This window comes from Panthera pardus, unplaced genomic scaffold, assembly GCF_024362965.1.
Source record: "Panthera pardus isolate Hobbes unplaced genomic scaffold, ASM2436296v1 HiC_scaffold_10, whole genome shotgun sequence".
Classification (NCBI taxonomy): Eukaryota; Metazoa; Chordata; class Mammalia; order Carnivora; family Felidae; genus Panthera; species Panthera pardus.
Genome location: NW_026526655.1, coordinates 28,629,777 through 28,642,144, shown reverse-complemented (window position 1 = coordinate 28,642,144; position 12,368 = coordinate 28,629,777). Strand labels below are relative to the sequence as shown.

The window sequence follows — 12,368 nt, the reverse complement described above, 5'->3', positions numbered from 1 at the left end:
GGCACTATTGTGTCTGATCTGGTTGTCCTCTGAGTCTGCTATATGATGCATTCCTGGAAATTCCTTTCCCCTTACTGTCTTTCTCTTAATCGAGTTTGTGTTCTTGACATAGTAAAGCACGTTTTCCAGTGGTTTCTTAAGCAAGTTTGGGTAAAGAAGTCTTGGTAAAGAAATCCTTTTTCTTTCAAAGTTTGAAGGCATTGATCCACAATCACCAAGCAGTGTTGCTGTTTGAAAGGACTAAACCACTTTTTTTCTCTCTCTGGTATCTCTTCACAGTGCTTCACCATTTCATTATTAGGACCTTGGCTTAAATAGTTTTCATCCATTGTGCCATATATATGTGTGTATATATATATATATATATATATATATATATATATATATATATATTCATTCAATGGCCCCTTTTATAGTGGAAACTCATGTCTTCGATTCTGAGCAATGTAAATTATTTGAAGATTTTTTTCTCTAGGATCCTTGTGATCTAGATGCTACACTATAGGATTGTTTCTCTAACTCTCTTTTCCTTCCTCTTTCTCTTTGTCTTTTTGCTTTGTTTTCTGGGAGATTTCTTCAGCTTCGTGTTCCAATCCATTTGTTGAATTTTTTATTTCTGCTGTCATGTTTCCAACAGTTCCTTTTGTTCTCTGAATAGTCCTTTTGTGTTTTGTTGTTGTTGTTGTCCTTTTGTGTTTTAATAGCATCCTGTTTATGTTTCACAAAGGCAATATTTTCGTTCATTTCTGAGAATATTAATTAGGTTTTAAGTTTTCTTCTCCCCATATAGATTTTTCTCTGTATAGATTTTTGCCCTTCAATTTGTTTTGGTCTCTCCATCTTTAATGTTAGAAGAAGCTTTCCTCAGATGTTTATAATTTGTGCTTGTCTGCTCAGGTTTCAAGTAGGGGACCGCAAAACTGTACCCAAAGCTCTGGATATGTTTGGGGCCTGATGCCTATAAGTTGTAAGCTTTCAGTGTAGGGTGATTATGGCCTTCCCAATGTCAGTATCTTTCAAGTCTTTATTCAAGCCCCTTGTGGTTGGTTAAGTTCCTCGGGGAAAGCTTTACTAATCTCTTGCTTACAGGGTAAAGGCCTGGGACCTAAGTGAGAGAAGAAGACTGAAAGTTAGTTACCCCACCTTCAGCAGTGTCTGGTGTAATTTCCCCTATCCAGAAATTAAATATCCATTTTTCTTTCAGCATGGAGTAGATTAATTATTCTTCCACAGGGAGTTATGGAGAGGGGATCCAATTGCTTCTCAAAGAGCCTTCAACCAGCCTTCCTTATTTTTAGCTCTCCCTTTACTCCACCTTCCAGGGTGACTTACTTAGATCCTGAACCTCTGAAGGATTTTGTGGTGCAAATCTGGCTTTCCCTGCATCTACCTCATGAGTTGGCCTTTTTTAGTACCATTCATCCATCTTTCCAGCCTCCAAAACTCTTCCTGTTGCCTTTCTCATTCTTTGCTCATGTGATTATGCCTGTAAAAACAGAGTCAATTTTATGAAGTTTAATTGGAGATTAGGAAGGAGCAAAATTACATGCGTATGTTTGATTTGTCATCCTCATCAGGCAGTCCTCTAGGATTGACCTAGAACAGAATGACATGATGTTTGAGCTTTAGGAAAGCTAGTTTTCTTTCTCTTCCCGTTTGTATAGTTTTGGTTTTTTTATTCTTAATTACAGAGTTTTTTTCATTTGCTCATCCATGTCCTTAACACATACGTTTCACATTTTTGTCATAGTTTCCTTTCATAAGTCTGATACCCAGTATTTTTTATTGTCATATTTAATATCAGAATATAATAAAAATTGTCAAATCCATGATTATAGTGGTCAAGGAACAGAAGAAATTTCAGCCCAACTAGTAAAGGAAGAAAATCGATCTAAAACAATAATGAGAGGCCTCATTTTACTTTGAGAATTTAACAGAGATTTTTTAAAGTGGAAAGGAAAATAATCTTGGTTTTGACTATGAGAATGTAAATTTTTATGGATTTAAAGAAGTAAAAGGATGATCATTGAATCTTTTTGTAATAGGCAAATTTGAAAACCTAAATATCTAATAATGAATTTATTAAACAAAGTATGTGATTTTATTGTGCAGCCATTAGAACCACTAAAGAAAATTATTACTGGTATGGAAAGATATTTATAATGGATTCAAAAAATAAAATAGATTCCATGATAGTATGTTATAAAAACAGCTATATATCTACAGCAAAAAATATTAACAGCGATTCGCTGTGGATGGTAGGAACAGAAGTGATTTTTATCTTACTTTGTCTATCTGTACTGTTTGTAAACTTATGATGAGAGGAGCCAGTATATAGAATGATCAGGGTAGAATAGGGATTATTCATTGAGTTAGCTTGCTACGTTTATTCTATAAAATAGAGAAGATGTAATAATTACTTCAAATATCAGAAGAGCTTTTGTATGGAACTAAGAGGAGATATTCTGAGTAACTTAAGCTGTGACTCTCAAACTTAAGTGCAGGGGAAAGTGTCCTTGGGTCCACTGAGATTCTGACTTTGTAAAGAGGCATCCTGTGTAATGCTAATGGAGGCAGTCCATGGACCACATTTTGAGAACCACGTAAAACTAGATAAGATTTATGGCAGTCAGAGAGAAAATGATAATAAGGAGGGACTTCCTAACTGTCCAAACATGGATGCTTATGGTTTTAATCTCTACTTTCTTGGATATCAGATCAATTCCACCATTCCCCTTTGCCCCGCCCCCAACCACCCCAAAGCTTACTTCTTGTGTTCTCTGTTTCAGTTGGTGGCATAGTTTACCAATTTTTACCCAAACATGAATTATGTGGGTCATCCTTGATTTCCTCTCTCACCTCCTTCAACCAATCATTCATAAAGCCCTTTCTAGTCTGCCTCCTGAATTTTCATTAAATCACTTCTCTCATTCCCCCTCCCTACCACTAGTGCTTTACTTCTGGCTTTATCATCTCACCTTAACTACTGTATAATCTTTCTCAATCCCCTCACCTCCACTTTTTTCTTTCTCTGAAATGAACATCTTTCATACTGCCACTGAAGTGATCTATCTAAAATGCAAACCTCACCATGATACTCCAGAGTTCAAAAGTTCTTCAGTGTCTTTCCCAGTCTCAGGAAAAAACGCACGTTCTTTAAGGTGACACATAGGTGGCTTTTCATGACTAGCTCATCTAGCCCCAGCCTTCCTTTGTTACAGTGTTCTCTCTTCCCGGTTCCTACATTCATAAAGTAACACACTTAGGTGGTCAGTCTAGTAGTGCTGACTGCTTTCCATCCCTCTCTCCCTGAAAGTCTGTGCCTGTCCCAGGGAGTCATAATATACCTAATGTATATTCTTTGTTTCAAATTCACATTCTTGCCTCCCCTCCTCTTAGGTGCCAGTGGGTAGCTCTCCTCAGTGTGTTCATTTTTCTTTTGGCAAGCCTTATTATTTCACTGGATTATACTTATTTATGTTCTTCTCCTGATGCCTTCACACATGTAGCCCCAGTTATTTTCTTCATGTTTGTAGTTTCAGTTCTGACACCACCCTTGGCACCTGGGTCCCCAATAACTGTTTACTGAATGAACAAAAAATAATGAATCCCTGAATGTATTCAAACATAGGAACAGTAAATACCATCTAATAGACACATATGACATAAGAACCCTTTGAACCTGGATATTGACTCATTAAAATTGCCTTTGTGCCTCAGGAGAAAATTAGTATCTCTTATATTCCCTCAATTCTGCTTTTATTCCTTCAAGAGGAAAATAAATCCTTAGAATACCAAGTATCATACCAGTTTGATTTGGGGGAGTGGGAACTTTGAGTTTATAATACGTATTCATACTTTCTCACTAATGAAAGGCATGCTTGTAGTTAGTTTAAGAGAGAAAACTATGCTGTATATTTTAAGATGTATATTTGTTCTAGACTTAGAGAAGTTTTGCCTAAGTTTGAGAGCAGGTATATTTTAGAATATGGCTTATTTAACACACAATATTGTGAAGACTTCTATATTTCTTCAAAGCTAGCATATCTCTTGACCTTGGGTAAGTTACTTAATCTCTTGAGCACTTGATGTTTTTGTCTCTAAAATGGAGATAATCCTTATTACCCAGTCTTGATTTCTTCGAAGAGCAAAAGGAGAAACTGGACATGAAAGCAGGTAGGAAATTGTAAAATGTAAAGCACCATACAATTAAAGTGTATTTGGTATTCAGAGGAAGTCTGTGTTACAAATTTTGATACTGCATTAAAATAGTTTTTTGGTTTTTTGTCATTTGGAAGGATTTGAAAGGGAGGGGGCATTTATGGTCCTTTTTTTTTTTTTTTTTTTTAAAGAATATTAAATTTAATCATTAGTTTCTTTCACACCAGTGAAATACTTATCTAGCAAAAAGGTCATCTTTTTCCTGCTAAAAAATTGGTGCATATTGAGCATGACTACCTCGAAGGAGGTTATCTGTGATGGTAATTTTTTTCCATGTTCAACACCATAGGTATCTATGCCAGCAGCTCATGCAACATCGTCTGCTCCCACCGTAACTTTAGTACAGCTGCCCAATGGGCAGACAGTTCAAGTCCATGGCGTTATTCAGGCGGCCCAGCCATCAGTTATTCAGTCTCCACAAGTCCAGACAGTTCAGGTATGTGTATAAAAACTTCTGCATCTACTTTCGTAACTGTCATTTATAGCCATATCTCTCTCCTTTCAGTAGTTATGGAAATAGATACATATCTAGTTCAAAGTTTATTTCATTTTACAGTAAGGAATATGCTGCGTCTGTATAGTCACCTTACGTATAGGAACATATATATATATATATATATATATATATATATATATATATATACACAAGAACAGACCCAATTAAAAGACTTTTTCTTAAGATATGGAGGAAAAAGAATTGATTGGGGAAATCATTAACTATGTGGGATAAAGTGGAAATGTTTGGGAAAGACTAACCTGATATACCTTAGTTCAGGAAAATTAAGATACAAAAATAATAACTTAGTAATTATTTTCTAAATGTGCCATTGGAAAAAACTAAACCCTTGTCAAAATTAATAACCTTACCTAAGCTATTACCTGAATTTTGAGATCATTTAAAGCATTGTAAAACCAGCTATGTCTAGGCATGTAAGTTGGAGTATATAACTTTGAAATAATTATATATTCAGAAAGTTCACCTTAAGGGTCAGGGATTACACTATGCACGTTACCTAATTCTTTGGAGACCTTGTTCCTTTGGATTGAATCCATGGGGAATAAAGGCACCTAGAGCTCCGCAGGTGACTGCTGAACTGGAACCTAGAGCAGTATACATCTTTGCAGTGAGCTTATTGAAAGAAAAAAAAAAAGACTTGAACGTTCATTCAAGTAGGCCATAACCCCAGCCTCCCATTTCATATTTTTTGCTTCACAGTCTTCCTGTAAGGACTTAAAAAGACTTTTCTCCGGAACTCAGGTGAGTCCTAGGTCCTAGATTTGGAGAGAACTATTTTTAGAAAGGAAGGTGAGAAATTATTCTTTATGTCTTTTTCCTTCTATAAACATGCAGTTTAAGGTTTGCATAAAGATCTTAGAGATCTTCTAGGTCTAGGCCGAACTTGTTAACCTGCCCAGCCCTTAGTGTGTTGCTTAATTTCCCTGTGTATCCTTTCTTCTCTCCTCCAAATGGTAGTCCAGCATTACTTTGAGAAAGGAAGCTGTGTCTCCTGAGTTAAACAGTTTATAAATAGGGGTCATTGCTAAACTGTTCTTCCTGTAGTGAACCAGAATATACCTTTCTAAAACTTCTATTTAGTGGTCCCAGTTCCATCCTCAGAAACTGGTTAAGCAAATTTAATTCCTTTTCTGTTGGACCACTCCCTCTCCCTTATCTCCCACACCCTTCTACTTTACAAAAATGCCCAGACTAAACAAATGTCTGTTTTCCTTCAGCCATTTATTATATGGTATATCTCTGATTGCTCCTGACCATCCTTGCTATCTTCCTGTGGAGGAGAGCTGTTGTGTTTTCCTTGAGTATGGTAGCCAGACTGATTGATATTTGTAGAGGGAGAAGTGCCTCCTCTGCTCTGGAAGCGTTCTGTTAATGTCCTCAAAGGACATACTAGATCCAGTCAGCCATATTATACTATTGAGTCATTTAGCCACTGTTCCCTACCTCTACTTCATTCTGTTCTGGTGCTTTTGGTTTGCTTGGACACTTATGTGGGGGGAAAAAATGTTTTCATGTGAAAACATCAAGGTAGGGGCGCCTGGGTGGCTCAGTCGGTTAAGCATCTGACTCTTAATTTCGGCTCAGGTCATGATCTCACAGTTTGTAAGATTGAGTCCCACATCAGGCTCACGCTGACAGCACAGAGCCTGTTTAGGATGTTCTCACTCCCTCTCTCTGCCCCTTCCCCCACTCTCACGTGCTCTCTCACTCTCTCTCTCTCTCTCTCAAAATAAATAAATAAACTTAAAAAAAAATCAAGGTATATGAATTTCCATAATGAAAGACACTGGGGACCGAACTTGTTAACAAGATGGAGACAGTGTTGTCCCAGTGACAATCGAAGTATTTGGTATTTCTGTGGAATCGCACTACTGAACAGTAGTCTCCTATCTTTTGTCTCAGTTTTTATTTCATTGAATGCTACCATACTATTTTCTATACTGTGCCATTACTAATTCCCCACTCATGTTTTCTTCTTGATAACAGTAGAAAGAACCTGACCTGCTAGTCAGAAGACATAGATTCATCACTTTCTCTTTTTCACTTGTAATGAGAGTTTGGTGTGTTATAAAGAATACACCAAAATTACCAAATTTGTTAAAATTATAATTTTTGGTCATAATATGTGATATTTAATTATTGATTCTATTTTTAATTTTAATCTTTGTGACAGTAATAATTTGGATCTGAGGGTTGCATGGCTGTTAACTTTATAGAAATACTTATTCATCTTTTCAAGAGCACATTTTTCCGTTGAGGTGGGCTATGCTTATCATTGAAAGCCTGAATTCTGTGAATAGAGAGACACAAACTTTTTTTTTCTACTTCTTTAAATTTTTTATTTTATTTTTTTTCTTTAAAGGAAAATAACCAGGGAGAATATATTAGACTTTAATGGCCATTTCAGCTGGTTAACTGTGATTAGTATATTAGTAATTAGGAAGTACATCAGAAGAGATGTTCAAACAAGGAGAGAAATGGTCCCTCAAACTTCTAGATGGGAAAATACGAGTAGTGTAGAACAGCCTTTTCAAAATCTACAAGACACATTTCTCTTGATGTGAGAGTTAGATATTAGCATCTCTTTATATTTTTTAGTCTACAAATATTAGAAGTTATGCTGTACTCCTGTTTCATTTATGACTTGACATTAGTGCCCTACCTTTATCCTTATATATATTATCATGTCTCACAGATTATGTCAGAATCCCCTCAAAATAATGGGATTTATGCAAATGGATAGAAGTTAACAGTGGCATCTTCACTTTTCCTTTGTTAATTTTGAATGCATTTTTAATACAGTGCAGCTTAAACATGTCAGGATTTATGGATTATGTTACCTTAAATTATTAAATTCATTCCTTCAATGAATTTTTATTGATCACATGCTATGTGCCAGTCACTGTTCTAGGTGCTATGAAAGACAGCAGTGAACAAATAATACTTCTCTATTCTCATGAAGATCACATTTGAGCGAAGAGAGACAATGAGAAAATAAAATATGTCAGGTGAGGATAAGTGCTGGGAAGATGATTGAAGCAGGGGAAAGGGATAGATAATGTGGAGGGAAGGGTGTTCTCTTTTATGTAGGGTGGTCAGGGAATACAGTGAACAGAAACCAGAAGCCAGTGCAGAATGCTAAACCATGCAAATAGTAAAAGCAAGTCTGAAGGCTTAGGAGTAAGAATATGTTTTACATATCAAGGAATAGTAAAAAGATGTGCTCCAATAGAGCAAGAGGGAGAGTGGTTAGATGAAACGTGATAAAATCTTCACAATACTTTGTAATATGATGGGAACAATAATAACCTTTTGTGCAACACAGGGATTCAGTGGCTCTCCTGCAGCAAAGTACTTAAGAGTTATCTAACATAGGGATGAGTTGCTGGTTTGTTTTTTGCGAGACAAATGTTCCAGAGTTTCTGATCTTTTCAGTGATGGTAAGCAAGGATTTGCAAGGGATATATTACCTAACATATTTTTGAAAAAAAGAAATCCCTTTCAACTATCCTGGGATAAAGTGACGTTTTTGAAAGAAAGTTGTGCCGTGGAGAGACCATTTTGAAAGAAGTTTGGAAATGTATTCATAGTTTTTTTATTTTTTTTAAACTGCAAACCATATAAATTTGTCACCTAAAAACTCACATCTATATACTTTTAGACCCTGTAAATAGAATTCTCTAAACTATTCAGGTGTCTTCTAGAGTTTCAGTAGTTGTTGCACTTATTTGTTAAAAGAAATATAAAATTGCAACACCTATTATTAGCATACAATAACTGAGAGCCAGGGAGATGAAAATATACTAGGTGAATCTCATCAAAAGTTTGTATAATTGATAGATGAAAATGAAAACTGATTTAGTATTTAGTAAGCCCAGCCAAAAATGCACTTACTTTTTCATGAGTTCTCTTTTTCAACAATGGCAAATGTTAAATCATGTTTTAAAAAGCCCAAGCTTAGAACCAGATGTTTGAGTCACTGTTATGAAATATTAAATGATTTCTTAATGAAGCATATTCAATTACATTTACTAATAATTTAATTTAATAATTATTTGAAAAAGCATCTGATTTGGTTTTGGCACTGTATGTTTCATTTTAAAATTTCAAATAACTTCAAAATAGGAAGATTTTCCCCTCTTACTAATAGGAGGTGCAGGTTTTTAATAAACTAAAGAAAGTTGAGGAATATAGATCTAAAACTTTACATCTACACATGGTGGTTTGACTTTTTGAAAATGTCTCAACTTCTAAGTGGCCAAGGTTAAAGACCTATATAAGGATCTGAGGAAAGGGCTAATAAGAGAGGTGATAAGAGGTAAGGGCCAGAGGAAGGGTCTCTATCGTTGGACTGTGGTAGTGGTAGTTTGGAATATAATTTTTCATACGGTTATTTTTAATAACCTATTAAATAATAGTTATTTATAATAACCTATTTATAACCTATAATTAATAGTTATTTATAAAAAGGAGTTTTGACATGATTTTTATTAGTCTCAGAAATGTGGATCCAATGTGCATATGGGATTTTTGTTTTTGTTTTTGTTTGTTTTGGTAGATAGTCCGTAGGAATTGACTTCATAGCTCTTAAGTTCTCCCTGGATAGTATTCCCAAAGACGAAATGTTAACACTTGTTGTTATTATTTTTATTGAGTAATTCTGAACTCCCTTAAAATGGTTATAATCACTACATAGTGATAAGTTAATTTCCTTTTGACTCCATTGACAAAATCTTACAGATCAGAGGAAGGGAGGCTTTTTTCCTGCTAAGAGCAATAGAACCACTGAGTTTGGGGGGGGGGGTAGGATTAAAGGTCACATGTTAAAAAGCAGCATTAATTTATTTCATTTCACAACTTCCCTTATGGGTAGTTTATACAGTATGTTTTAAAACTGTTGTTTTAATGCCTTTCAACTTGGAAGAGTATGCCTAAGTCACTATCTGTCCTTACAAGAAGGTTGTAAGGATGAGGGTCATGCAAAGGAGGCAGAAAGAACAGAGGAACTGAGGTTCTGAGAAGTATTAATGAAGGTAAACACTTGTGATAGTGCTGTCCACTTGAGTTGAGTCTTGTTATTCCTGGAAATCCTGACACTCTGCTAAGGTCTTTTCATAGCTCCTCATCTGCTGTGTATCTGAGAAAGTCTGTGCAGAGACTATGCTGAGCGGGCTAGTTACAGCAGCTACAGATTAGTGGGAGTGTTCTCTGTGCTGTAACTGTAGCATTATTACTCTGCAGAGAATCACAGACTAAATTCAGCCTCTGACACAGCTTTTTATCTGTCATTTCTGGATTCGTTAAGTGTTGCCTGCTAATGTGTAGGTCTTTAAAGTTCTTACATTTGAAAGTGTTTGGATGGGGCACATTACTTTATTGTAGATAAATTTTGTGAAAAATTACTACATTTACCTGATTTCATTTGAGAGTGAGTGCCTATTACAAAGTGCCCTGTCAAGATGAGCCCCCACTCTCCAAAACCCATAGGCCCAGACCACATACAGAGTACCTGTGGGATTTGTCAGGTTCCTCTGAATATGTTTTTTCTTGTTGCAATTGCCCTAAATTTTGACATGGAGCTGAGCCACACAGACTCTTTTGCCTTCATTAAACCTAATTCTCACTCTGATAGCACCATGCACACCTAGTTCAGGAAGGAGCAGGAGGCCCCTGCTGATGAGAAGGGAAGCTGAATGAAGCAGACTAGAGAAGCTCGGCTAGATCATCTTGACAGACAGGCTTACCTACTAGGCGAGTGAACTGTAGTCTGAGAATGGTCTAAAAACACCTCTGGGTTGCTGCTTCTGACAAAACTGGTGTGAGATTGGAACCAACAGGATTTTGATGCTGGTAAGGATGTCTAAAACTGAGATGCCAACTATTGACAGTGGCTCCACTACTTCCTAGCTTTGTGACTTGGGTGAGTTACTTAACCTCTTTGTACCTTGAGTTCTTCTATCTATGAAATGGGTTTAAATACTGTACTTAGCTAGTACCTGATGTTATTGTATTAGTGAGTATTAATATAATACTTTATCATTGTGTGCTTTACCATTGTACCTGGCACATAGTAAGTTCTCAATAAATGCTAGTTGCTGTTACCATTATCATTATCCCATGTAAAATCTCTGTTCAACTTCATTACTTTTCAGTCCAGGGATACTTTCCAGAAATACACAGTTCTTTACCTTGAGTTTTTGCATAGTAAAAACTTTGAAGGTCTGTATGTAGACTAAGTTGCTAGAAACAACCATCTGGGGGATCACCAATCTTATTGGTGCAGTTATAAATATAATCACAAGTGTTTAACAGTAAAGGATAATACTTGTATGTCACTGTATAGACTTATGACCAAATATTTAGTCATTTATTCTTTTCTTCATGTCAGAAGTCTTATTTCACTTGGTAGTTTTGTTCTGACAATTGTAAGAAAACAACTGACAGTAATACTGATGCGTTCAAGATTGGTTACATGAAGTCCTGAAAGAGATGAAGCTGAATTTGTATATCACAAAAGTTTGGTTTTGACCAAAAAAATCTTAGGACTAACTGACTTCTATAGGATAAGTAAAGGGGAGAAGAATGTGATTGGTGTGGTTGTCTCCCATAAAAATTGATTTTTTTCTACTGAAGCATGTGCAAGGTTTATATACATCGTTTTATATTTGATTTTTTCTTAAAGTTCATAAAAATTTTATGGGAACTAAATTCGATTATCAAGATAAAGTTCTTCTTTGTTTTCAGATTTCAACTATTGCAGAAAGTGAAGATTCACAGGAGTCAGTGGATAGTGTAACTGATTCCCAAAAACGAAGAGAAATTCTTTCAAGGAGGCCTTCCTACAGGTATGGAATTTAATAGTTAAAAGATTCAGAATCAAAGATGTCAGGAAGCTTTAGGTAGTTGCAGATGAAAAGATGTCGGAAGACCAATTAGCTGCTCAATTCAGGACCGTCTAGGTTACTTCTCTTCATCTTGAGTTACTTCTCAAGTTGAAGTTTATCGTACAGAGTAAGAGAACTTTCTACTCTGAACAGTCCTGGATAAACAATTTTTTTTTCTTTTTTGCTTCTGTTTTTGTAAACCATGCCAGCTGCTGCTTTTATGTTAAAAAGTTTGGAATATTTGATAGGATTATAGCACTTCTAGTTTGTCAGTTCTGACACACTACACTGTTTATCTACCTAGCATCACATTTGCAGACCATTTCTCACGCCATCGTACTTAGTAAATAACTGTTTATTAATGTAATCCTTATTGCAGCGTCACACTTCGCTGATATTCCCTAATTTTAGGGACACCTTACTATAGTTTCTGTGTTCAGCTATAGAGGTTGCTTTGCCTCTATCATGGACCCAAACCATTTTTTTATATGTAGAAACTGTCTCCATGCTCAGTATCTCCAGGAAGAGCCATTCCATAAATCTTTGTAAGCTTACTTGAGAGTTTAATAAATTTCAAACTTCTAATATTCTTTCTTGTTATTAGCCTAAGGTATTTCTGTTTTTCAGTGAATGGTTAAATTTTTTTTTTCACTTGGCTCCTATGCTAGCCCTTTTCTCAATTAAATGAGGGATCCTAAATGAATACCAATAAACTGATTTTGAGATCTTAAGAAATTTTATATTAC

General features: G+C 35.7%; 1 protein-coding gene across 5 annotated transcripts in view; it reads left to right on the top strand.

Annotated features, from left to right (window-relative positions):
• CREB1 (cAMP responsive element binding protein 1) overlaps positions 1-12,368 on the top strand; it is a 60,846-nt gene that overhangs the window by 18,884 nt on the left and 29,594 nt on the right. For 4 of the 5 annotated variants that reach the window (XR_002079057.2, XM_019446229.1, XM_019446228.2 and 1 more), the window contains 3 exons: positions 4,511-4,657; positions 5,438-5,479; positions 11,483-11,583. Coding sequence is in view for 4 of the 5 variants with exons in the window: in XM_019446229.1 (XP_019301774.1) it covers positions 4,511-4,657; positions 5,438-5,479; positions 11,483-11,583 (290 nt within the window). In the remaining variant the exon portion in view is untranslated. The remainder of the gene's footprint in view (positions 1-4,510; positions 4,658-5,437; positions 5,480-11,482; positions 11,584-12,368) is intronic. The other variant, XM_019446230.2, reaches the window with a different exon arrangement.